The 25,711-nt window shown below is 49.7% G+C and overlaps 3 protein-coding genes across 4 annotated transcripts; 2 read left to right on the top strand and 1 right to left on the bottom strand.

Annotated features, from left to right (window-relative positions):
* Positions 1–2,868: 2,868 nt before the first annotated feature.
* Positions 2,869–5,255, bottom strand: LOC115892023 (heat shock 70 kDa protein 1-like). The gene has a single exon (XM_030928735.1). The coding sequence runs from the start codon at positions 5,052–5,054 to the stop codon at positions 3,129–3,131; it is 1,926 nt and encodes a 641-aa protein (XP_030784595.1). The 5' UTR covers positions 5,055–5,255; the 3' UTR covers positions 2,869–3,128.
* On the top strand, positions 5,226–11,573 carry HSPA1L (heat shock protein family A (Hsp70) member 1 like). Of its 2 annotated transcripts, none has more exons than XM_030928734.1 (2): positions 5,226–5,326; positions 9,210–11,573. In XM_030928734.1, the coding sequence occupies exon 2, from the start codon at positions 9,223–9,225 to the stop codon at positions 11,146–11,148; it is 1,926 nt and encodes a 641-aa protein (XP_030784594.1). In that variant the 5' UTR covers positions 5,226–5,326; positions 9,210–9,222; the 3' UTR covers positions 11,149–11,573. The 2 variants fall into 2 exon arrangements, with proteins under 2 accessions (XP_030784594.1, XP_030784593.1); XM_030928733.1 differs by lacking the exon at positions 5,226–5,326 and adding an exon at positions 5,494–5,879.
* A 2,950-nt stretch (positions 11,574–14,523) lies between these two features.
* LSM2 (LSM2 homolog, U6 small nuclear RNA and mRNA degradation associated) lies at positions 14,524–24,869 on the top strand. Its single transcript, XM_010383341.2, has 5 exons — positions 14,524–14,753; positions 15,366–15,433; positions 23,771–23,801; positions 24,217–24,276; positions 24,385–24,869. Exons 1-5 carry the CDS (start codon positions 14,751–14,753, stop codon positions 24,508–24,510), a joined length of 288 nt encoding a protein of 95 aa, XP_010381643.1. The 5' UTR covers positions 14,524–14,750; the 3' UTR covers positions 24,511–24,869.
* The last annotated feature ends 842 nt before the right edge of the window (positions 24,870–25,711 follow it).

Genomic DNA, 25,711 nt, shown 5'->3' with positions numbered 1-25,711 from the left:
CTATAAAATACTGTAGTTAATTTTTTGTTTTGGTACCTTTTTCGTCTTTTGAGGATGACAAGAACTCTAAAGGCCAGGAGTAACAGTAAGTGTATATGTTACAAAGTAAAATCCTGGGTTCAAAGGCCATATAAAATCAAATTATCATAGCCTGCTGCCTTCTGAGGCCTGGTATAGGAAGGCAGGAGGTGACTGGAATCGAGAAGATATCTGTATTAGTTTTTCCACACCTGCAGTTATTTTTCCTGTTGCACTTTTCCTCCCTCAAAGTTCCTCTGCTACTGAAAACATCACTTCGTTTATGGATGGCGCTGCATTCTCTTTGCTAATTCCACAGCTCCCTCAACCTCTTTTCTTGAGGTTACAAAGTGAATATTTCAAGGTACAGTACTCTGTGCTAGGGTATGCAGGCAAACAATAATTTGTATATATTTCTTGTTAAAACACCTACTAATAAGCTTGATTGATAGGGCCATAGGAACTCTCTTACTGCCTCCATTCAATGTTATGTCTGATGATTTCTCAGCTGTTTCAACAAAGGCATTTGGTAGGTCCTTCTCAATCGCCACCCTTTTCCAACTACCCTTTTCCCCACCCCATGCCACAGTAGTGGTAGTTGCTCCTGGTTTACAGTCACTATAGGGTCTGCAGATCAGAGTCACAAATGCTACTGCAGCTCTGAAGGGGAGAGGAGGTCCTATAGCAAAAGCATATTCCCATAAAGATTGATTTACATTGTGGCCAGAGTCCACAGTACTACAGTTTAACTACCATAAGAGATAAGTGTTCCTCTATAGGCTGGCCTGGAAACCTAAGCATTTCATAGTTATTTTCTATTTCCAGACTTCCAAAGCAAGGTCTACCTGTATGTGTCATTTCCCATAACACTGGATTTTCTTCATAACAAGTATTTAGTGAATGGTTTGATGGGCTTTGAGGTACACATAAGCTCATAAAGTGCTTTAATGTAAATATTGATACAATTGATTTTTTTCTTTTCTTTTTCTTTTTTTTTTTCAGAGACAGGGTCTCACTCTGTTGCTCAGGCTGGAGTACAGTGGTGCAGTCATGGCTCAGTGCAGCCTTGACCTTTACAATGTTATGCTACCGTCAACTCTATCTGGTTCCAAAACATTTTCATTGCCCTTAGATACTATTTATTTATTTTTTCATTGAGACAGAGTTTCGCTCATTGTCCAGGTTGGAGTGCAATAGCACGATCTTGGCTCACTGCAACATCCGCCTCCTGGGTTCAAGCGATTCTCCTGCCTCCGCCTCCCAAGTTGCTGGGATTATAGGTGCCCGCCACCACGCCCAGCTACTTTTTTGTATTTTTAGTAGAAACGGGGTTTCACCCTGTTGGTCAGGCTGGTCTCAAACTCTTGACCTGAGATGATCCACCCGCCTCGGCCTCCCAAAGTGCTGGGATTACAGGCATGAGCCACTGCGCCCAGCTGACACAATTTATTTTTATTTTTTGACATGGAGTTTCGCTCTGTCACCCAGACTGGAGTGCAGTGGCACAATCTCAGCTCACTGAAACCTCTGCCTTCCGAGTTCAAGCGATTCACCTGCCTCAGCCTCCCGAATAGCTGGGATTCCAGGTGCCCACCATCGTGCCTAATTTTTTACTTTTAGTGGAGCAGGAAGGGGGGGGGGGCATCCTCACCATGTTGGCCAGGCTGGTCTCGAACTCCTGACCTCAGGTGATCCGCCTGCCTCGGTCTCCCAAAGTGATGGGATTACAGGCATGAGCCACCATACCCGGCCAGATACAATTTATTTTTAAAGGGGCTCACGCCAGGAGCTTTAAAGATTGTAGTGGGCGTTTTCCAACAAGGAGGGAATTACTTCTGGGATGCTAGCAGCTGGGGCATGAAGCATCTCCAAGGGAAAGTGCATGGGAGTGAAGTCTGTATGTAGGTCTTCCTGGCTCGGGTGCTCACTGGGGTAAATTGTAGGTGATAACTGCTAAGAATGTGACATTTCTATTTCAGTATGCTTTCAGTCATAAGAGAAGCATCAAGCCAAACCCTTCCATTTTAAAAGATGACAACTAAAGCACATGTGCATAACTCAGCAAGCCAGTGCATGTACCCCTATTTTTTCACTTCGAAATGTAGGACACTCCTTCCATTCCGTGTTGAATCTAGATTAAATATCAAGTGCATAATAAGCTTATTAGGTGTACCTACAGGAGGTAGGAGCACTGGCCTCCCATCTAACTGCATCCTCTCTGACCACTTTTGCAGAAACATCCCCCACCCCACCCCACCTCTTTTGAGACCAATCTTACACAAACACCAATTTGAGGCTACCATCCCAGGTGTTAAACTTTTTCTGTACCCTCAGGCTAAACACCCAATCAGCATCAACAAGCTTTACTATTTTTTTTTAACTTTTTTTTGTGTGTGTGAGTCTCACTGTGACACCCAGGCTAGAGTGCAATGGCGTGATCTCGGCTCACTGCTACCACTACTTCCTGGGTTCAAGCGATTCTCCTGCCTCAGCCTCCCTGGGACAACAGGCATGCACCACCACACCTGGCTAATTTTTGTGTTTTTAGTAGAGACAGGGTTTCACCACATTGGCCAGGTTGGTCTGGAACTCCTGACCTCAAGTGATCCACCCACCTCAGCCTCCCAAAGTGCTGGGATTACAGACTTGAGTCACCACGCCCGGCCAGAATTAAGAAGCTTTACTGGAGCATACCATTTGTCTAACACAAATGGATCACATTACAATAGCCACACTTCTCTAATATGTGCCCTTACTGGAGGGAAAAATGCCATTCCATTTTAGACGCTATGAGAAAGACAACCTATGCAGACCCTACTGACCCCCAAATAAAAGAAAAAAAGGCATCACTTGAATTTTAAAGTTTATTTACTTTGAAGTAACTAACTTAAAAAATGGCCTGAGTTCAGTGTATTACAAAGAAGAAATGGTCATAAGATGGCAGTATAAATTCATCTCTACACGTAGAGACTGGAAAAAAAGCAAGTTCAGTATTTCACCAAAAAACTTGAACATTGCAAACACAGGAAACTGAGAAATGACAAACAGAAATATTAGGAAATACAAAGTCTTGAGGCGCCAAAACAAAAACGGTAATCTTGGGAAGGCTCCTAATCTACCTCCTCAATGGTGGGGCCTGACCCAGACCCTCCCTTGGGACCCTGAGCCCCGAAGCCGCCAGGCCCGGGACCACCCGCACCCTGGTACAGTCCGCTGATGATGGGGTTACACACCTGCTCCAGCTCCTTCCTCTTGTGCTCAAACTCGTCCTTCTCGGCCAGGGTGTTGGCATCCAGCCACGAGATGACCTCTTGACACTTGTCCAGCACCTTCTTCTTGTCCACCTCGCTGATCTTGCCCTTGAGCGCCTCATCCTCCACGGCGCTCTTCATGTTGAAGGCGTACGACTCCAGGGCGTTCTTGGCGGACACCCTCTCGCGCTGCACCTCGTCCTCCGCTTTGTACTTCTCTGCCTCCTGCACCATGCGCTCGATCTCCTCCTTGCTCAGGCGGCCCTTGTCATTGGTGATGGTGATCTTGTTGGCCTTGCCGGTGCTCTTGTCCGTGGCCGTGACGTTGAGGATGCCGTTGGCATCGATGTCGAAGGTCACCTCGATCTGGGGCACGCCCCTGGGGGCCGGAGGGATGCCGCTCAGCTCGAAGCGCCCCAACAGATTGTTGTCCTTCGTCATGGCCCTCTCGCCCTCGTACACCTGGATCAGCACCCCGGGTTGGTTGTCCGAGTAGGTGGTGAAGATCTGCGTCTGCTTGGTGGGGATGGTGGAGTTGCGCTTGATCAGGGCAGTCATCACGCCTCCGGCCGTCTCCAGCCCCAGCGACAGCGGAGCCACGTCCAGCAGCAGCAGGTCCTGCACGTTCTCGGACTTGTCCCCCATCAGGATGGCCGCCTGCACAGCCGCCCCGTAGGCCACAGCCTCGTCGGGGTTGATGCTCTTGTTCAGGTCGCGCCCGTTGAAGAAGTCCTGCAACAGCTTCTGCACCTTGGGGATGCGGGTAGAGCCCCCGACCAGGACCAGGTCGTGGATCTGGGCCTTGTCCAGCTTGGCGTCGCGCAGAGCCTTCTCCACGGGCTCCAGGGTGCTTCGGAACAGGTCCGAGCACAGCTCCTCGAACCTCGCCCTGGTGATGGACGTGTAGAAGTCGATGCCCTCAAACAGGGAGTCGATCTCCAGGCTGGCCTGGGTGCTGGACGACAGGGTCCTCTTGGCCCTCTCGCAGGCAGTGCGCAGCCGCCTCACGGCTCGCTTGTTCTGGCTGATGTCCTTCTTGTGTTTTCTCTTGAACTCCTCCACGAAGTGGTTCACCAGCCTGTTGTCAAAGTCCTCCCCACCCAGGTGGGTGTCCCCGGCCGTGGCTTTCACCTCGAAGATGCCGTCGTCGATCGTCAGGATGGACACGTCGAAGGTGCCCCCGCCCAGGTCAAAGATGAGCACGTTGCGCTCCCCCTTGCCCGTTCTGTCCAGGCCGTAGGCGATGGCCGCCGCCGTGGGCTCGTTGATGATCCGCAGCACGTTGAGCCCCGCAATCACCCCCGCATCCTTGGTGGCCTGGCGCTGGGAGTCGTTGAAGTAGGCCGGCACGGTGATCACCGCGTTGGTCACCGGGTAGCCCAGGTACGCCTCGGCGATCTCCTTCATCTTGGTCAGCACCATGGACGAGATCTCCTCGGGGTAGAATGCCTTGGTCTCCCCCTTGTAGCTCACCTGCACCTTGGGCTTGTCTCCGTCGTTGATCACCTGGAAAGGCCAGTGCTTCATGTCCGACTGCACCACCGGGTCGCCGAACTTGCGGCCGATCAGCCGCTTCGCGTCAAACACGGTGTTCTGCGGGTTCAGCGCCACCTGGTTCTTGGCCGCATCCCCGATGAGCCGCTCGGTGTCTGTGAAAGCCACGTAGCTGGGGGTGGTGCGGTTGCCCTGGTCGTTGGCGATGATCTCCACCTTGCCGTGCTGGAACACCCCCACACAGGAGTAGGTGGTGCCCAGGTCGATGCCGATCGCCGCGGCTTTGGCCATGCCGGTGCCCCGCTGTCTGCTCCCCTCTGAGATTCGGGACTGGAAACGGCGGACGGGACCCGCGACAAGAGCTCAGTCCTCCGGAACGCAGGAAACTCAACGGCGCTGGTGCCTGCAGCCGTACAGGTTAGCTCTGGAAAGGCAGCGATCTCTCGCAGCAGCTCCTGAGGTTGGCCGTTTTCCGGACCGCTTGCCCCTTGGCGTTTATAAGCCGTCTCGGAGACCCGCCTTTTCCCTTCTGAGCCAATCACCGAGCTCGATGAGGCTGCCAGGTCGGGAATATTCCAGGGGTTTCGCCTCCCGTCCTGCCGCCCAGCCTTCCTTGGACCAATCAGAGGCCAGGGTGCCGCCCTCTGCTCAGAACTCTCCAGAGTCTTCTGGGATTCACTGGAGGGGACAGGGGCCCTGAGAGAAAGGGGGAGTGGCGGTGGGAAGGGTATTGGTCTCCATGGCGATGCTGGCCGCCTCCGCTTCAGCGCCTAATTGACAGGAAGGGTCGGCGCTGGGCTTTTAATTGTGGGGGCTCGTGCAGTTGTGGGCAGGGGGATGGTGCGGGGAGCGGGTGACGCGCGTCCAGGGGAGGGTGGGGGCGTTTGTGTTGACACCGCACCGGGCACGTTACAATGGAGACACTGTCTATGAACTCATGGACCAGTTTGGAAAAAGATGACTGAGTTGGAGCCCGCCCAAATTTGCAGGGAGGGACGGGGTGGGGGGTGGGGTGACGCCGGTTGTGCAGTTTTATATTGAGGGAGCCCCCACCTACTCGCCGGGGCTCCATAATCTGAACGTTTCCAAACTGAAGCGAAGGCGTCGGGAGACTAGGTGAGCCAGTTAGGGATCTGATTGATTGTGAACCTGCAAGGCCCAGTAGGTCCTTGTTTGGGAAAGTAGTGGAAAGTTCCCTAGTTGGTTTAAGCCTGAGGTATGTGGGCGTTGGCTGATCCGGATAGGAGGAGCACTTGGGGAAAGCTAAGATGGCTCCAGATTGATTGGTCAGAGCAGCCAGAATGGGGGAGGTGGGAAAAGGGGGAGGTGGGGAAGGAAGCGGAGTAATTGGGAGGCGGGGGAAGGGAGTGAGGCCAGGTGGGGACGTGGGAGGCGGGGTGAGGGGGAGGCGGGGTGAGGGGGAGGCGGGGTGAGGGGGAGGCGGGGTGAGGGGGAGGCGGGGTGAGGGGGAGGCGGGGTGAGGGGGAGGCGGGGTGAGGGGGAGGCGGGGGAAAGAGAGTTCGGCCTAGGAATCTGAGGTGTGGAGAGGGGTAGACCCTAAACCGTTTATTTTATTTTTATTTATTTATTTTTTTTTGAGAGGGGGTCTCGCTCTGTCGCCCAGGCTGGAGTGCAGTGGCACGATCTTGGCTCACTGCAAGCTTCGCCTTCCCAGTTCTCGGCATTCTCCTGCCTCAGTCTCCGGGGTAGCTGGGACTGTAGGCGCCCGCCACCACGCCCGGCTAATTGCTCCGCCTCCCGGGTTCAAGCTATTCTCCTGCCTCAGCCTCCGAGTAGCTGGAACTACAGGCGTCCGCCACCACGCCCGGCTTTTTCTTTTTTTAGTAGAGACGGGGTTTCACCATGTTAGCCAGGATGGTCTCGATCTGCTGACCTCGTAATCCGCCCGCCTGGGCCTCCCAAAGTGCTGGGATTACAGGCGTAAGCCACCGCGCCCGGCCCTTAAACCCTTTATTGATTAGTTATTGACTCCAGAAAACGGGGGTTTTCTTTAGGAGACGGATAGAGATACTGTCTGGAGCGCATGTCTTTTGATAAAACTCCAGGGCTTGTGGATTTCTAGCAGTCATCTTCAGGCTGACTGGAATTTACTGCCTATGAACCCCTAGTTGAGAATAGTATCCCCGGAAGGCAGCAGAACTCAAGTGTGGAGGCTGATGTCTGTTGAAGAGACCAGAATGTACACTACTCTTGGGTCATAAAGAGACAGAGTCCCACAATAAAATACATCACAGACATAGGAACAGGACAGTAGAATTAGGTCACTTGGGAAATTGAAAACAATATACAGCTACTTGCTTCCAAACTCCTTTGAGTAGCCGAGAATACTTTACCCTGTCCAAAAAGCACTCTGCCATGACAGTAGCGTCTCCATGTATTTGTATAGGCTTGTTCATAGCAACATTATTCTGTAACCTATTTCCATCGAGAGATGGATAAGCCAAATGTGGTATATATAGGCCGGGTGCGGTGGCTCATGCCTGTAATCCCAGAACTTCGGGAGACCGAGGTGGGTGGATCATTTAAGGTTAGGAGTTTGAGACCAGCCTGGCCAACATGGTGAAACTCTGTTTGTACTAAAAATACAAAAATTATTGGGGTGTGGCAGTGCATGCCTGTAGTCCCAGCTCCTCGGGAGGCTGAGGCAGGAGAATTAGCTTGAACCCAGGAGGTGGAGGTTGCAGTGAGTCAAGATCGCACCACTGCACTCCAGCCTGGGCAACAGAGTGAGACTGTGTCTCAAAACAAAAACAAAAATAAAGTTGTATATAAATATTGTGAATATTACTCAGCCTTAGGAAGGAAATTCTGACATGTTACAACATGGATGAAACCTGTGCACATAAGCTAAGTGAAATAAGCAAAGTCACAAAAGGACAAATACTGTATAATTCCACTTATATGAAGTTACAAGAGTAGTCAAATTCATAGAGATAGAAAAAAGAGGTCAGGTGCCTTGGCTCGAGCCTATATCCCAACACTTGGTAACTTGGAGGTGGGAGGAGGTTTCCTTGAGCCCAGGAGTGAGAAACTAGCTTGGGCAACATAGGGAGACCCTGTCTCCACAAAAAAAATAAAAAATTAACTGGGTGTGGTGGCATTCACCTGTGGTCCCAGCTACTTGGGAGGCTGAGACAAAAGGATCCCATGAGCCTGGGAGGTCAAGACTGCAGTGAACCATGATCACACCACTGCAGTGCAGCCTGTGTGACAAAATGAGACCCTGTCTCTAAAAAAAATGAGAAAAAAGACTGGTAGTTACCAGGGGCTACAGGGAGGGGAAAATGGGAGTTGCTTAATGAGTATACAGTTTCACTTTTGTGAGATGAACAGAATATTGGAAATCGGTTGACCAATTTCTTTTTTTTTTTTTTTTTTGTTGAGACGGAGTCTTGCTCTGTCGCCCAGGCTGGAGTGCAGTGGCCAGATCTCAGCTCACTGCAAGCTCCGCCTCCCGGGTTTACGCCATTCTCCTGCCTCAGCCTCCTGAGTAGCTGGGACTACAGGCGCCCGCCACCTCGCCCGGCTAGTTTTTTGTATTTTTAGTAGAGACGGGGGTTTCACCGTGTTAGCCAGGATGGTCTCGATCTCCTGACCTCGTGATCCGCCCGTCTCGGCCTCCCAAAGTGCTGGGATTACAGGCTTGAGCCACCGCGCCCGGCCCGGTTGACCAATTTCAATCACCACTGTGATTGAACTCACTACCAAACTCTACACTTAAAAATGGTTAAGATGGTACAATTTGTGTGTATTTTACCACAATAAAAAATAAAAAATAGGCTGCACAAGATGTTCACTCCGGTAATCCCAGTACTTGGGGAGGCTGAGGCTGAAGGATCATTTGAGCCCATGAGTTTGAGACCAGCCTAAGCAACATAGTGAGATCCCATCTGTACACAAAATTTAAAAAGTAGCCAGGCAGAGGGCTGGTCACGGTGGCTCACACCTGTAATCCCAGCACTTTGGGAGGCCGAGGCGGGCAGATCACCTGAGGTCAGAAGTTCAAGACCAGCCTGGCCAACATAGTGAAACCATGAAACCCCATCTCTACTAAAAATACAAAAATTAGCCAGGCGTGGTGGCACCCCCATAATCCCAGCCACTTGGGAAGCTGAGACAGGAGAATTGCTTGAACTCAGGAGGTGGAGGTTGCAGTGAGCCTAGATCATGCCACTGCAGTCCAGCCTGGATGACAAAGTGAGACTCCGTCTAAAAAAAAAAAAAAAAATTAGCCAGGCATGATGTCTCCAGTTACTCTGGAGGCTGAGGCAGGAAGACTGCTGGAGCCCAGGAGATCAAAGCTGCAGTGAGCTATGACTGTGCTTCTGCACTCCAACCTGGGTGACAGAGGAAGACCCTGTCTCAAAAAAATAAATAATATTGAAAAGCATTCTGCCAAAACAGTATCTCATTCTTTCTCCATAGGCCTCAGAGAACTATGGCTACTGCCAAGGGGATTGCCATAGGCATCGACCTGGGTACCACCTACTCCTGTGTGGGGGTGTTCCAGCACGGCAAGGTGGAGATCATCGCCAACGACCAGGGCAACCGCACCACCCCCAGCTACGTGGCCTTCACAGACACCGAGCGGCTCATCGGGGATGCGGCCAAGAACCAGGTAGCCATGAATCCCCAGAACACTGTTTTTGATGCCAAACGTCTGATCGGCAGGAAATTTAATGATCCTGTTGTGCAATCAGATATGAAACTTTGGCCTTTTCAAGTGATTAATGAAGGAGGCAAGCCCAAAGTGCTTGTGTCCTATAAAGGGGAGAATAAAGCTTTCTACCCTGAGGAAATCTCTTCGATGGTACTGACTAAGATGAAAGAGACTGCTGAGGCGTTTTTGGGCCACCCTGTCACCAATGCAGTGATTACCGTGCCAGCCTATTTCAATGACTCTCAACGTCAGGCTACTAAGGATGCAGGTGTGATTGCTGGACTTAATGTGCTACGAATCATCAATGAGCCCACAGCTGCTGCCATTGCCTATGGTTTAGATAAAGGAGGTCGAGGAGAACGACATGTCCTGATTTTTGATCTGGGTGGAGGCACATTTGATGTGTCAATTCTGACCATAGATGATGGGATTTTTGAGGTAAAGGCCACTGCTGGGGACACTCACCTGGGTGGGGAGGACTTTGACAACAGGCTTGTGAGCCACTTCGTGGAGGAGTTCAAGAGGAAGCACAAGAAGGACATCAGCCAGAACAAGCGAGCCGTGAGGCGGCTGCGCACCGCCTGCGAGAGGGCCAAGAGGACCCTGTCGTCCAGCACCCAGGCCAACCTAGAAATTGATTCACTTTATGAAGGCATTGACTTCTACACATCCATCACCAGAGCTCGATTTGAAGAGTTGTGTGCAGACCTTTTTAGGGGTACCCTGGAGCCTGTAGAAAAAGCACTTCGGGATGCCAAGATGGATAAGGCTAAAATCCATGACATTGTTTTAGTAGGAGGCTCCACCCGCATCCCCAAGGTGCAGCGGCTGCTTCAGGACTACTTTAATGGACGTGATCTCAACAAGAGCATCAACCCTGATGAGGCAGTAGCATATGGGGCTGCGGTACAGGCGGCCATCCTGATGGGGGACAAGTCTGAGAAGGTGCAGGACCTGCTGCTGCTGGACGTGGCTCCCCTGTCGCTGGGGCTGGAGACGGCCGGGGGTGTGATGACTGCCCTGATCAAGCGTAACTCCACCATCCCCACCAAGCAGACGCAGATCTTCACCACCTACTCCGACAACCAACCTGGGGTGCTGATCCAGGTATACGAAGGTGAGAGGGCCATGACGAAGGACAACAACCTGCTGGGGCGCTTTGACCTGACTGGAATCCCTCCAGCACCCAGGGGAGTTCCTCAGATCGAGGTGACATTTGACATTGATGCCAATGGTATTCTCAATGTCACGGCCATGGACAAGAGCACAGGCAAGGCCAACAAGATCACCATCACCAATGACAAGGGCCGCCTGAGCAAGGAGGAGATTGAGCGCATGGTTCTGGATGCTGAGAAATATAAAGCTGAAGATGAGGTCCAGAGGGAGAAAGTTGCTGCAAAGAATGCCTTAGAATCCTACGCTTTTAACATGAAGAGTGTTGTGAGTGATGAAGGTTTGAAGGGCAAGATCAGTGAGTCTGATAAAAAGAAAATACTGGATAAATGCAATGAACTTCTTTCATGGCTGGAGGCCAATCAATTGGCAGAGAAAGATGAGTTTGATCATAAGAGAAAGGAATTGGAGCAGATGTGTAACCCCATCATCACAAAACTCTACCAGGGAGGATGCACTGGGCCTGCCTGTGGAACAGGGTATGTGCCTGGAAGGCCTGCCACAGGCCCCACAATTGAAGAAGTAGATTAATTCTTTTTGGAACTGAAGCATCCTAGGATGCCTCTACGTGTATTTCATTCCCCTCATCTTCAAACATCATTATTATTCTTGACCAGACCTGAACCTAAGTTACCATCCCTTGGGAATTCTGGAGGAGAAGTCTCATGCACCACCTATCACACTCCCTCATATCCTGTTTCTGACTCTGGAATGGACTCAGGAAAACTAGGCCCCTCTTTAAACCGTGTGATGTGTTTGAATGTCTGTTATTTCCAGCCACCCTAACATTCTTCTTCCTATGTGGATGCTTATTTGTCAATCAGTAAATTTGTTCCTAAAGGAAATTACTTGTGGTATTTAGGCTGTGAATGTACCTCGAAGGGGAGAGTTCATGGAGAGAGCATGTGTTCTCTGATTGTGAGCTCACTGTGAATGATTAAATTGGTAAGGGTAAAGTATTTGAATTTTCATGAACTCATCGGGGTTTTTTTTTTCTTTTGAGATGGAGTCTCGCCCTCTTGCCCAGGCTGGAGTGCAGTGGCACAATCTCGGCTCACTGCAAGCTCTGCTTCCCGGGTTCACGCCATTCTCCTGCCTCAGCCTCCCGAGTAGCTGGGACTGCAGGCGTCCACCACCATGTCCAGCTAATTTTTTGTATTGTTTTAGTAGAGACGGGATTTCACCATGTTAGCCAGGATGGTCTCAATCTCCTGACCTCAGGATCTGCCCGCCTCGGCCTCCCAAAGTGCTGGGATTACAGGCGTGAGCCACCGCGCCCAGCCCATGAACTCATTGTTTCAATCAGCACATAATTTTTGATCCTCAGACACCTTTAGCACAGATGGAACAGATTGTAAACTATAACTGCTTTTAATCAGCTACAGGCTGGTTTTGGTGTTTAGGACTCAGCTTGGGGTGGAGGGACAAATCCTGCTTGATGTCCTGATGTATAGGCTAAGGTCCAGGAGGTTCAGCATCTGTGCACTCACAGAGTTCATTGTTTACATTCATTATATGGAGAAAATATTTCTTTTCTTTCTTTCTTCTTTTTTTTGGAGACAGAGTTTCGCTCTTGTCACCCAAGCTGGAGTGCAATGGCACAACCTTGGCTCACTGCAACCTTCGCCTCCTGTATTCAAGCAATTATTCTGCTTCAGCCTCCTGAGTAGCTGGGATTACAGGTGCTCACCACCACACTCGGCTAATGTTTGTGTTTTTAGTAGAGACAGGATTTCACCATGGTGACCAGGCTGTTCTGAACTCCTGACCTAGGTGATACACCCACCTCAGCCTCCCAAAGTGCTGGGATTATAGGCGTGAGCCACCATGCCCAGCCCCAGAAAATATTTCTATAGCAAACTCTTGACAAATAAATACTTCTATGCAAGATGACAAATACAAGTTTATGAAGTCTTAGTCCATGAAAAAATATTTTTACCGGCCGGGCGCAGTGGCTCACACCTGTTATCCCAGCACTTTGGGAGGCCAAGGCAGGCAGATCATGAGGTCAAGAGATCGAGACCATCCTGCCCAACATGGTGAAACCCCATCACTACTAAAAATACAAAAATTAGCTGAGCATGGTGGTACACGCCTGTAGTCCCAGCTACTTGGGAGGGTGAGGCAGAGGAATTGCTTGAACCCGGGTTGTGGAGGTTGCAGTGAGCTGAGATCGTGGCACCGCACTCCAGCCTGATGACAGAGCAAGACTCCATCTCAAAAAAAATTTTTTTCTTTTACCTGTGTCCTAATACACATTTATAAAAACCTGGGGGACATGAGTTAGAATGATATGTAACTGTGCATTTCTGTCTGTGTTTGAAACATTTGGCAGTGAAATGTTAGACTGGGTTATTTGCATCTGTGAGCCACAATCTCTTTATTTTTACTCAGTCCTTTACAGGACAGTCTTGGCAAAAGTGTCTAAGAAATGTGGAGATTGAGGTTGGCTCCTTTGGAGAAATATATTTATTGGTAACCTTTGATAAAACCAAAATTTGTGCTCCAGCTCCTCCTTATCTCTGGGACTCCTCAACATTTTTTTGTTTTTTATAATTTTCTTTTTTATAGAGAGAGTCTCGCTATGTTGCCCAGGCTGGAATGCAATGGGGAGATTGTAGCTCACTGTAACTCTTGGGTTCAAATGATCCTCCTGCCTCAGCCTCCCAAAATGCTGGGATTTACAGGCCTTAACATTTTGTTGTTGTTGTTGTTTTGAGACAAGAGTTTCGCTGTTGTTGCCCAGGCTGGAGTGCAATGGCATGATCTCCACTCACTGCAACCTATCCCTCCCGGGTTTACAGGTGCGTGCCACCACACCCGGCTAATTTTTGGGTTTTTAGTAGAGACAGGATTTCGCCATGTTGGCCAGGCTGGTCTCGAGCTCCTGACCTCAGGTGATCCACTTGCCTTGGCCTCCCAAAGTGCTGGGATTATAGGCGTCAGCCACTGCGCCCGGTCGATTTTTTTTTTTTTTTTTTTGAGACGAGTCTCGCTTTGTCGCCCAGGCTGCAGTGCAGTGGCGCGATCTTGGCTCCCTGCAACCTCCGCCTCCCGGGTTCAAGCGATTCTCCTTCCTCAGCCTCCCGAGTAGCTGGGATTACAGGCGCCCGCGACCACGCCTGGCTAATTTCTTTTTGTATTTTTAGTGAAGACGAGACTTCACCATGTTGGCTAGACTGGTCTCGAACTCCTGACCTCACACAATCCACCCACCTTGGCCTCCCAGAGTGCTGGGATTGAAGGCGTGAGCCACCGCCCTCAGCCTTTTTTTTTTTATCAGCTGAATTTAAGATTAAAAACATTTTTTAGGCCGGGCGCGGTGGCTCAAGCCTGTAATCCCAGCACTTTGGGAGGCCGAGGCGGGCGGATCACGAGGTCAGGAGATCGAGACCATCCTGGCTAACACGGTGAAACCCCGTCTCTACTAAAAATACAAAAAAACTAGCCGGGCGAGGTGGCGGGCGCCTGTAGTCCCAGCTACTCGGGAGGCTGAGGCAGGAGAATGGCGTGAACCCGGGAGGCGGAGCTTGCAGTGAGCTGAGATCCGGCCACTGCACTCCAGCTTGGGCGACAGAGCGAGACTCCGTCTCAAAAAAAAAAACAAAAGAAAACCCAAAATAAAACATTTTTTAATTTTATTTTTTGAATTTTATGTTTTTACTTTAACAAATATAGAAAAGTGCACACTTCATAATCTTCACAAACTCCCCACAATTCTCGATAGGATGTGTGTAGAGGGCACGAACACATCACGCTGTGGACGGCAGGGTTATGGGAAAGAACAAAATCCTTTGAGCTCAGGCGCTGAGTGCCTCCACCCGCCTAGGAGCCCAGGCTAGGGTCCGCGCTTGCGCAATGGGAGCCGGCCGCCCAGGGAAGAAGTCGGAACGAAGGAAACCCCGCCCCTTTCCCGGCTTCCTCCTCCCTTCGGTTTTACCCAGCTTGCGCTCCCCAGCCGCAACTCGGCCGCGCTTTCCCCTTCAGCGCTTGGAGGTTTCTGCGTCCCTTCCCGCTGCGCCTGCGCGGTCCCGCCTCGCCCCACGCGCGGGCTCGCGCTTCGGTTTCCCCAGACCTGTTCGCAGCATCCGGCTCTCTTCCCGCTCCGGCCCGCTGCCCGCTGCGCCAGCACCATGGTGGGTACCGTGACGTCAAAAGGGGGCGCCCTCGGGGATCTCGGACAGTTGGGGCCGGGGGGTCTGGCCTTTGTTCCCCTAGGCTGGAGTTAGGTCCGGAGTTTTTATCTTCATCGTTAGTCCTGTTCCTCAAGTTCGTTGAAGAGACACCTGAGAGCAAATGGGATTTTTTTTTTCCATGATGAGGAAAAAACCCCCAACCCTGAGAGAGATTCAGTGGGGACAGCGGGAGACGGAAAAGTTAGACCTTAGAGCACTTCTCTGCCAGGCAAGCTTCAGGCAGGGTGCGGGTGGGATGTTTTCTGTAATTCATTGAAAGGAATGGGCAGGTACCCGAGAAAGGTGGTCGATTGAGAGAGCACACTGGGGAAGCCGAGGTATGCAGGGCAGAGCCTCTCTGAGACTTTAAGTGATGGGCTCAATGCAGTGTGCAGAATAATTTGGGCTCCAGCCTTTCAGCTCTGTCAACCAATTATTCTTTCCTGTGAAATTTTGAGAACTGTCAGGGATGCAATGGGGTTCACAATACCGGTATTTGGTAATACTGTCAAGGGACACTCCTCCCTACCATGTTCCTTCCCACATGATGGTTTTCCCCCTCTCTCCCAATAGCTCTTCTATTCTTTTTTCAAGTCCCTTGTGGGCAAGGATGTAGTGGTGGAACTCAAGAATGACCTGAGGTAGGTACCTGCTTCGAAAAGTCTGTTGGGGGTGGGTGTGCCCAGGGCCCTGGAATCTCTTTAATTTGAGAAATATTTGAGGGCTGGGTGACGGTGGAAGATGTACAGAAGAAATAAATGGCCGGGCGCGGTGGCTCACGCCTGTAATCCCAGCACTTTGGGAGGCTGAGGTGGGCGGATCACGAGGTCAAGAGATCAGGACCATCCTGGCTAACACGGTGAAACCCCATCTCTACTAAAAATACAAAAAATTAGCCAGGCATGGTGGCAGGCGCCTGTAGTCCCAGCTACTTTGGAGGCTGAGGCAGGAGAATGGCGTGAACCTGGGAGGCAGAGCTTGCAGTGAGCCAAGATCACGCCACTGCACTCCAGCCTGGGCGACAGAGCGAGACTCTGTCTCAAACAAACAAAAGAAATAAATGGGTGGGGTGCAGTGGCTCACGCCTGTAATCCCAGCACTTTGGGAGGCTGAGGAGGATCACTTGAGCCCAGGAGTTTGAGGCTGCAGTGAGCAGTGATTACTCCATTGCACTCTAGCCGGGGCAATAGAGCAAGACCCCATCTCTAAGAAAAATTTTAAAATTTAACGATAAATAAATGCCTTGTGCCTTAAATTTACAGATAAGCTTGGGGATTGTATTGTGTATTGGAAAACAATACAAAGCAATATACAGTTTAAAGAGTAAATACTGGTCAGGTGTGGTGGCTCATGGGCTGGACGTGTGGCTTATGCCTGTAATCCCAGCACTTTGGGAGGCCGAGGTGGGTGAATCACGAGGTCAGGAGTTCAAGACCAGTCTGGCCAAGATGGTGAAACCCTGTCTCTACTAAAAATACAAAAATTAGCCGGGCATGGTGGCAGGTGCCTGTAATCCCAGCTACTTGGGAGGCTGAGGCAGGAAAATCGCTTGAACCTGGGTGGCAGAGGTTGCAGTGAGTTGAGATTACACCACTGCACTCCAGCCTGGGTGACAGAGTGAGACTCTGTCTCAAAAAAAATAAAGAGTAAGTACTAGGCTGGCCATGGTGGCTCACACCTGTAATCTCAGCACTTTGGGAGGCTGAGGCAGGAGGATCACTTGAGTCCAGGATGTCGAGACTAGCCTGGGCAACATAGAACCCCATTTCTATAAAAGATTAGTCAGATGTGGTGTACATGCTTGTAGTCCCAGCTATTCGGGAGGCTGAGGTGGGAGGATCACTTGAACCCAGGAGGTCGAGGCTGCAGTGAGCCATGATTGTACCACTTTACTCCACCCTGGGTGACAGAGGAAGACTGTCTCAAAAAAGAACAGGCCAGGCTAGGCGCAGTGGCTCACGCCTGTAATCCCAGCACTTTGGGAGGCCGAGGTGGGCGGATCACGAGGTCAGGAGATTGAGACCATCCTGCCTAACATGGTGAAACCCCGTGTCTACTAAAAATACAAAAAATTAGCCTGGCGTGGTGGCGGGCGCCTGTAGTTCCAGCTACTCAGGAGGCTTAGGCAAGAGAATGGCGTGAACCCAGGAGGCGGAGCTTGCAGTGAGCCAAGATGGCACCACTGCACTCCAGCCTGGGCGACCAGAGCGAGACTCCGTCTCAAAAAAATAAAACAAACAAAAAAACAGAACAGGCCATAGTCTGGGCACAGTGGCTCATGCCTGTAATCCCAGCACTCTGGGAGGCTGAGGCGGGTGGATCATGAGGTTAAGAGATTGAGACCAGCCTGGCCAACATGGTGAAACCTATGTATTAGATACGCTACTGTGTATCTAATACCTAGTATAGGCCAGTTGTATGATAGGTGCTTAAGGAAAGAAAAATAATATCTGAAGACCTATTGACTAAGCACTATTCTGAATACATTTATTGATTGATTTCTCAAACACTCCTAAGTAATATATACTATTGCTCTTATACATATGAGGAAACTGAGGCTTAGATCAGCTATACCACTTGTTCAAGTCTACAAAACTAGTAAGTGATACAGAACAGAAATATGATTATGTCCAGCTTTTCTCTTTTTCTTTTTTCTTTTTTTTTTGAGATGGAGTCTCGCTCTGTCGCCCAGGCTGGAGTGCAGTGGCGTGATCTCGGCTCACTGCAAGCTCTGCCTCCAGGGTTCATGCCATTCTCCTGCCTCAGCCTCCCCAGCAGCTGGAACTACAGGCGCCTGCCACCACGCCTGGCTAATTTTTGTATTTTAGTAGAGACGGGGTTTCACCGTGTTAGCCAGGATGGTCTCGATCTCCTGACCTTGTAATCCGCCTGCCTCGGCCTCCCAAAGTACTGGGATTACAGGCGTGAGCCACCACGCCTGGCTTTTCTTTTCTTTTTTTTTTTTTGAGATGGAGTCTCACTCTGTCACCTAGGCTGGAGTGCAGTGGCGTGATCTCAGCTGACTGCAGCCTCCGCTTCCTGGGCTGAAGCAATTCTCTGCCTCAGCCTCCCGAGTAGCTGTGATTACAGGCGTCCACCACTATGCCCAGCTAATTCTTGTATTTTTAGTGGAGACGGCGTTTCACCATCTAGGCCAGGCTGGTCTTGAACTCTTGACCTTGTCATCCACCTGCCTTGGCCTCCCAAAGTGCTGGGATTACAGGTGTGAGCCACTGCGCCTAGTCCTATTTTCTTTCTTTTCTTTTTTTTTTTTTTTTTTTTGAGACGGAGTCTCGCTCTGTCGCCCAGGCTGGAGTGCAGTGGCCGGATCTCAGCTCACTGCAAGCTCCGCCTCCCGGGTTTACGCCATTCTCCTGCCTCAGCCTCCCGAGTAGCTGGGACTACAGGCGCCCGCCATCTCGCCCGGCTAGTTTTTTTTTGTATTTTTTAGTAGAGACGGGGTTTCACCATGTTAGCCAGGATGGTCTCGATCTCCTGACCTCGTGATCCGCCCGTCTCGGCCTCCCAAAGTGCTGGGATTACAGGCTTGAGCCACCGCGCCCGGCCCCTATTTTCTTTCTTAAAATAATATTTATTTATTTAAAAATTAGAGACCGTCTCGCTTTGTTACTCAGGCTGGTTTCAAACTCTTGAGTTCAAGCAATCCTCTTGCTTCAGCTTTCCAAAGTGCTGGGGTTACAGGCATAAGCCAGCATGCCTGGCCCTGTACTTATCTGTACAGTCCTTTAAATGATATGTACATTTAGGCCAGATGCAGTGGCCCACACCTGTAATCCCAGCACTTTGGGAAGTCAAGGTAGGCAGATGCCTGAGGTCAGGAGTTTGAGACCAGCTTGTCCAACATGGTGAAACACCCATCTCTACTAAAAATACAAAAATCAGCCAGGCGTGGTGTTGTGTGCCTGTAATCCCAGCTGTTCGGGAGGCTGAGGCAGGAGAATTGCTTGAATCCAGGAGGCGGATGTTGTAGTGAGCTGAGATCAGGCCACTGCACTCCAGCCTGGGTGACAGACTGAGACTCCATCTCAAAACAAAAAAAAAAAAGTACATTTAAAATATTGATACCTATTATCTCGTTATCCTTTAGAAAGATGGGATCAATTGTATTCTCTTCCCAAAAGTGTCTTCCACATTTATATTTTTGAGATGGGGGTCTCACTGTGTTATCCAGGCTGGAGTGCAGTGGCACAGTCATAGCTCATTCAGCCTCCTGAATAGGTGGGGCTACATGCCACCATGCCCAGCTAATTTTTTAATTATTTGGAGAGGCAGAGTCTCACTATGTTGCCCAGGCTGGTCTCAAATTCTTGGGCTCAAGCAGTCCTGCCACCTTGGCCTCCCAAAGTACTCTAATTACAGGCGTGTGCCATATGCCTGGTTGTCTTCCACATTTCTATGTGATTTAATTTCTTCGTGGGTTACACGTTGACATGGCAGGGAATGGTGAGGAGAGGAACTTAAGGGCCGTTGCATTTTAGAACAGAGGTTTCCGTTTGTGGCACTGGCAATGCAGGTGGTATTGATGTGTATAGATTGGGGCCACAGAGCAAGACAAGTATGGAAATCACTAGCAGTCCTAGGCAATTTGGTGTGATGACTTGTTTTTGATTCTCCTCTTTTCTTCTTACTGGGCCTTTTATATGGGAAGCCTAACTGTTGTGTTATAACCCTAGGCCCTAAAGTACCATTTTTTTTTTTTTTTTTTTTTGAGACAGAGTCGTGCCCTGGCACCCAGGCTGGAGTGCATGGTGCAATCTCGGCTCACTGCAACCTCCACCTACTGGGTTCAAGCGATTCTCCAGACTCAGCCTCCCTGGTAGCTGGGATTACAGGCACATGCCACCACGCCTGGCTAATTTTTTGTATCTTTAGTAGAGCCAGGGTTTCACCATGTTGGTCAGGCTAGTCTCCCAACTCCTGACCTCATGATCTGCCTGCCCCAGCCTCCCAAAGTACTGGAATCCCAGATGTGAGCCACCATGCCCGGCCCCAGTAACATTTCTTTTTCTTTTTTTCCTTTTTTTTTTTTCGAGATGAGTCTCGCTCTGTCGCCAGGCTGGAATGCAGTGGCGCTATCTCAGCTCACTGTAACCTCTGATTCCCTGGTTCAAGTGATTATCCTGCCTCAGCCTCCCAAGTAGCTGGGAGTATACGCATGCACCACCACGCCCAGCTAATTTTTGTATTTTTAGTAGAGAAGGGGGTTTCACTATGTTGGCCAGGATGGTCTTGATCTCCTGACCTTGTGATCTACCCACCTCGGCCTCCCAAAGTACTGAGATTACAGGAGTGAGCCACCGTGCCCAGCCTTCTTTTTTTTCTATTTTTGTTTGAGACGGGGTCTCACTCTGTCGCCCAGGTTGGGGTACAGTGGTGCGATCTCGGCTCACTGCAACCTCTGCTGCCCGGGTTCAAGTGATTCTCCTGCCTCAGTCTCCCAAGTAGCTGGGATTATAGGTGCCTGCCACCATACCCAGCTAATTTGTGTATTTTTAGTAGACCTGGGGTTTCAGCATCTTCGTCAGGCTGGTCTTGAACTCCTGACCTCATGATCCACCCACCACAGCCTCCCAAAGTGCTGGGATTACAGACGTGAGCCACTGCACTTGGCCTTTTTATATTAACTTTAAAATGTTTCGTAGAGACAGGGCCTCGGCCATGTTGCCCAGGCTGGTCTTGAACTCTTGGACTCAAGTGATCCACCTCAGCCTCCCAAAGTGCAGTGACTACAGGTGTGAGCCAACACGTGTGTGGCTCTAAAGTGACTTTTCTGTTGGGATGAGAAAGAAGATCTTTCTCCTTTTTTTTCCTTAAGACAGCGTCTCACTCTGATGCCCAGGCTGGAGCACAGTGGTGCGATCTTGGCTCACTGCAACCTCTGCCTCCCAGGTTCAAGTGATTCTTCCACCTCAGCATCCTGAATAGCTGGGATTACAGGTGCACACCACCACTCCCAGCTAATTTTTTTGTATTTTTAGTGAAGATGGGGTTTCACCATGTTGGCCAGGCTGGTCTTGAACTCCTAACCTCAAGTGATCCTCCCGCCTTGGCCTCCCAAACCACTTTGTGCAATTCCTAAATGTTATTTCACTGCTGGAGATGGTGGGGTGCTGTCACATGTTTTTCAGCAGCTAGCAATATGGTGAGAACATTACTGAGGCAGTGGGTTTCAGATACTGGGTGTCTGTTTTTGTTTTTAGGCAGCGACTCACCCTCTATCTCAAAAAAAAAAAAAATGATTGCCCAGTACTATACTTGTTCGTTTAAATTAATTTCCTATAGCATATTTAGGTGGGTCTTTCTTTTCTTTTTTCTTTTTTTATTTTTTGAGACGGAGTCTCGCTCTGTCGCCCAGGCTGGAGTGCAGTGGTGGGATCTCGGCTCACTGCAAGCTCCGCCTCCCGGGTTCAAGCGATTCTCCTGTATCAGCCTCCTGAGTAGCTGGGTCTATAGGCGCATGCCACCACACCTGGCTAATTTTATGTAGTTTTTAGTAGAGACAGGGTTTCACAGTGCTAGCCAGGATGGTCTTGATCTCCTGACCTTGTGATCTGCCCGCCTCTGCCTCCCAAAGTGTTGGGATTACAGGCGTAAGCCACCGCACCCGGACAATTTTTGTATTTTTAGTAAAGATGAGGATTCACTGTGTTGGCCAGGCTGGTCTGAAAGTCCTGGCTTCAAGTGATCCGCCCACCTTGGACTCTTAAAAGTGCTAGAATTATAGGCATAAGCCACTGTGCATGGCCCGGACGCTGGGTTTTAAAGACTTTCAGAATTTTACAAAAATTGGAGTCCCAACAGAGAACTGCTAACTTTATTTATGGCAAGATAAGGACATTTTTTAAACTGCTATCTATTATGATTATTTTTATTTATTTATTTTGAGATGGAGTCTCAGTCTGTCACCTGGGCTGGAGTGCAGTGGCTTGATCTCATCTCACTGCAACCTCCGCCTACCTGGTTCAAGAGATTCTCCTGCTTCAGTCTCCCAAGTAGCTAGGATTACAGGCGTCCGCCACTATGCCCAGCTAATTTTTTGTATTTTTAGTAGAGATGGGATTTCACGATGTTGGCCAGGCTGGTCTCAAACACCTGACCTCGTGATTCACCCGCCTCAGCCTCCCAAAGTGCTGGGACTATAGGCGTGAGCCACCGTGCCCGGACACAATTATTTTATTATATAACTTTAGAGATGAAGTCTTGCCGTGTTGTCTGGACTGTTCTGCAGCTCGCTTCAAGCGATCCTCCTGCCTCAGCCTCCCAAAGTGCTGGGATTACAGGCTTGAGCAACGGTACCCAGCCAAAGGGTGTTTTTTTTTAATTTTTGCACCATTCTCTCAAAGAGCGCTGGTGTTTTGATAGCATTCCTCAAATAGCATTTTAAGGGGCTCAAGGATTGGGGAATGGAGAGGACATCACTCGTGCCTGCATCATCAAGAGTAATGCTACCTACCTTTATCTACATATGGGGCTCTGGTTCCAAAGCAATAAATGTTTGAAAATAGCTAGCCTGGGCGACATTCACAGTGAGACCCTTTCTCTACAAAAAAAAAAAAAATCAGCTGGGCATGGTGGCTCACGCCTGTAATCATAGCTACTCAAGTGGCCGCAATAAACCATGATCACGCCATTTCACTCCAGCCTGGGTCATAGAGTGAGACCCTGTCTCAAAAAAAAAAAAAAATTAGCTGATGGTTTTGGGAGTCAGACAGACTTGGACTGAAGTTCCTGTTTGTTCTAAACTCAGAAAGTTTAAAACAACCTCTCTGAGCCCCTGGAAGGTAGTAACTACTTCAAAAGATGCTGTAAAGATTACAAATACTATATAGAACACACATCTAGCCTTTACCAGTTGTTTAATGGTAGCTATTAAGAATAGGTTGGTTTGGCTGGGCATAGTGGTTCACACCTGTAATCCCAGCACTTTGGGAAGCTGAGGTGGGCGGATCGCCTGAGGTCAGGAGTTAAAGACCAGCCTGGCCAACATGGTGAAACCCCATCTCTACTAAAAATACAAAATTAGCCGGGCATGATGGCGTGCGCCTGAAGTCCTAACTACTCAGGAGGCTGAGGTTGCAGTGAGCCAAGATCACACCACTGCACTTCAGCCTGGGTGACAGTGAGACTCCATTTCCAAAAAAAAAAAAAAAAAAGGGCTGGGCGCGGTGGCTCACGCCTGTAATCCCAGCACTTTGGGAGGCCGAGGCATGGGGATCATGAGGTCAGGAGATCGAGACCATCCTGGCTAACACGCTGAAGCCCTGTCTCTACTAAAAATGCAAAAAAATTAGCCGGGCGTGGTGGTGAGTGCCTGTAGTCCCAGCTACTCCAGAGGCTGAGGCAGGAGAATGGCGTGAACCCAGGGGGCAGAGCTTGCAGTGAGCCGAGATCGTGCCAGTGGACTCCAGCCTGGGTGACAGAGCAAGACTCCATCTCAAAAAAAAAAAGGCAGGGCACGGTGGCTCACGCCTGTAATCCCAGCACTTTGGGAGGCCAAGGCGGGCGGATCACAAGGTCAGGAGATCGAGACCACGGTGAAACCCCATCTCTGCTAAAAATACAAAAAATTAGCAGGACGCCTGTAGTCCCAGCTACTGGGGAGGCTGAGGCAGGAGAATGGTGTGAATCCGGGAGGCGGAGCTTGCAGTGAGCCGAGATCGTGCCACTGTACTCCAGCCTGGGTGACAGAGCGAGACTCCATCTCAAAAAAAAAAAAAAAAAAGAATGGATTGGTTTAGGGAGAGGAGATGTCGGGATGTCGGGTTGAAAATACACTACTCTGTTAGCCGTCTTTCCTACTCCAGGGCTTAGGAATTTCCCCTTTTGGTTGTACCTTTTTCTGACTTCCTCAAGTCCTTGACTTCTCCCAGTCATGTTCTCATCCCAGTTCTGAAGTCACCTCTGTGTTGACTTTGTTATAAACTAATTTGATTCTTCTCTCCCTCTGCCCTTGACAGCATCTGTGGAACACTCCATTCTGTGGATCAGGTGAGATACAGTAAAGGCCCAGAATTGGTTCTTGGGGAAGGAGAGGATTGGGTTCTTATATCATGTCTTTAGGGTTAATAATGGTGTTCTTCGGCCAGGCGTGGTGGCTCATGCCTATAATCCCAGCACGTTGAGAGGCTGAGGCCTGAGGTCAGGATTTCAAGACAAGCCTGACCAACATGGTGAAACCCTGTCTCTACTAAAAATACAAAAAAGTAGCCGGGCGTGGTGGCGCATCCCTATAATCCCAGCTACTCCAGAGAGGCTGAGGCAGGAAAATCGCTTGAACCCAGGAGGCGGAGGTTGCAGTGAGCCAAGATGGTGCCCTTGCACTCCAGCCTGGGCAACAAGAGCAAAACTCTGTCTAAATAAATAAATAAATAAATAAATAATGGTGTTCATCTTCCTTTCCTAGTATCTCAACATCAAACTAACTGACATCAGTGTCACAGACCCTGAGAAATATCCTCACATGGTGAGTTGGGGGTCTGTGGAGAAGAGGAAACACCTCTAAAGCAGGAGGCCTCTGGGTGGTTAGAGGACATTTTTAAGGGTGTTTTCACATTTGTCCATCTTTGTCTAGTTATCAGTGAAGAACTGCTTCATTCGGGGCTCAGTGGTCCGATACGTGCAGCTGCCAGCAGATGAGGTCGACACACAGTTGCTGCAGGATGCGGCAAGGAAGGAAGCCCTGCAGCAGAAACAGTGATGGCTCCTCCTCCTCTTCCCCTCCCTCTTTCACTGGTGACCCATAACCCAAGTCCCAGCCCAGAACCCCTAACCCCGAATACTTGAAGGGGTTTTGTTTTTTACTAATGATGGTTTTGTGGGTTTTTTTTAAGGGATGAGTGGATGAGAGGAATAATAGGGAACAGCTATCCTCTCTTGAGAAGGGGAGGATAAGTAGGCTGGGAAACTTCAAAGCCTTCCCAGTCCCCAGCACCTGCCTTTCTCACTACTTCCCTGGAGATGGTAGGAGAGTTTCCTAGGTCTTTCCAGGGCAGCATGTGATTCATTTGGGGATGGAAGGAATCTGTCCCGCATCGGGAATAAAATTTATGATGCAAATTCGTGTTTTGGTTCTGTTACTATGTGTTGGGCAGGGTGCTGGGATGTGGAAAAGGATGTCGAATTCATCCAAGTCCCTGTTACTCTCCGTTAACCCAGCCAAGAATCCAACTCAGCTTCCCACTACTCTCCTTGATATAAAGCATATAATACAGTTGCTGTACACCGTGTTTCCCCAACATGCCCCTACCTGCATGTTCTCCCTCTGGCCTTTTGCTTATACCATACCTGCAACTGGAATGCTTGCTGTCCTTCCATTAATGTGACAGTGTTATAAGATGCACTTCATGCTACCGGACTTCGCCAATCCAACCAAATCAGTACATGTTTTCTGAACATGTACAGAAGATAAATACAAGTGATGTAATTTATATTTTGGAGAACAGTTGTGACTGGGAATTACTAAACTTCATTCATTCAGCAAATAAGAGTTCATGATAACAGATGAGACTTCTCAGCCTTAAGGGACCGTTAGAGACCATCTAGCATGACCCTCCTTTTCTTGTTTTTGAGATGGGAGTCTTGCTCTGTTTCCCAGGGTGGAGTGCACTGGTGCAGTCTGGCTCACTGCAACGTCTGCCTCCAGGTTCAAGTGATTCTCCTGCCTCAGCTCCAAGTAGCTGGGATTACAGACACCCACCACCATGCCAGGCTAATTTTTTTTTTTTGTTTTGTTTTTTTGAGATGGAGTCTCACTCTGTCACCCAGGCTGGAGTGCAGTGGTATGATCTTAGTTCACTGCAATCTCCGCTTCCAGGTTCAAGTGATTTTCTTGCCTCAGCCTCCCAAGTAGCTGGGATTACAGGTGTGTGCCACCATGCCTGGCTAATTTTTGTATTTTT

The sequence above is a fragment of the Rhinopithecus roxellana genome, chromosome 4 (assembly GCF_007565055.1).
Source record: "Rhinopithecus roxellana isolate Shanxi Qingling chromosome 4, ASM756505v1, whole genome shotgun sequence".
NCBI lineage: Eukaryota > Metazoa > Chordata > Mammalia > Primates > Cercopithecidae > Rhinopithecus > Rhinopithecus roxellana.
Note: the sequence above shows the minus strand (reverse complement) of the source record. Positions and strands in the feature narration are given on the sequence as shown.

What these genes read in the sequence shown, in the direction of transcription:
- LOC115892023 (XM_030928735.1), bottom strand. Translation starts at nt 5,054, where the DNA reads ATGGCCAAAGCCGCGGCGATCGGCATCGACCTGGGCACCACCTACTCC.
- HSPA1L (XM_030928734.1), top strand. Translation starts at nt 9,223, where the DNA reads ATGGCTACTGCCAAGGGGATTGCCATAGGCATCGACCTGGGTACCACC.
- LSM2 (XM_010383341.2), top strand. An exon ending in GAACTCAAGAATGACCTGAG is followed by an intron (nt 15,434 to 23,770) that starts GTAGGTACCTGC and finishes TGCCCTTGACAG; the next exon opens with CATCTGTGGAACACTCCATT. An exon ending in CTGAGAAATATCCTCACATG is followed by an intron (nt 24,277 to 24,384) that starts GTGAGTTGGGGG and finishes ATCTTTGTCTAG; the next exon opens with TTATCAGTGAAGAACTGCTT.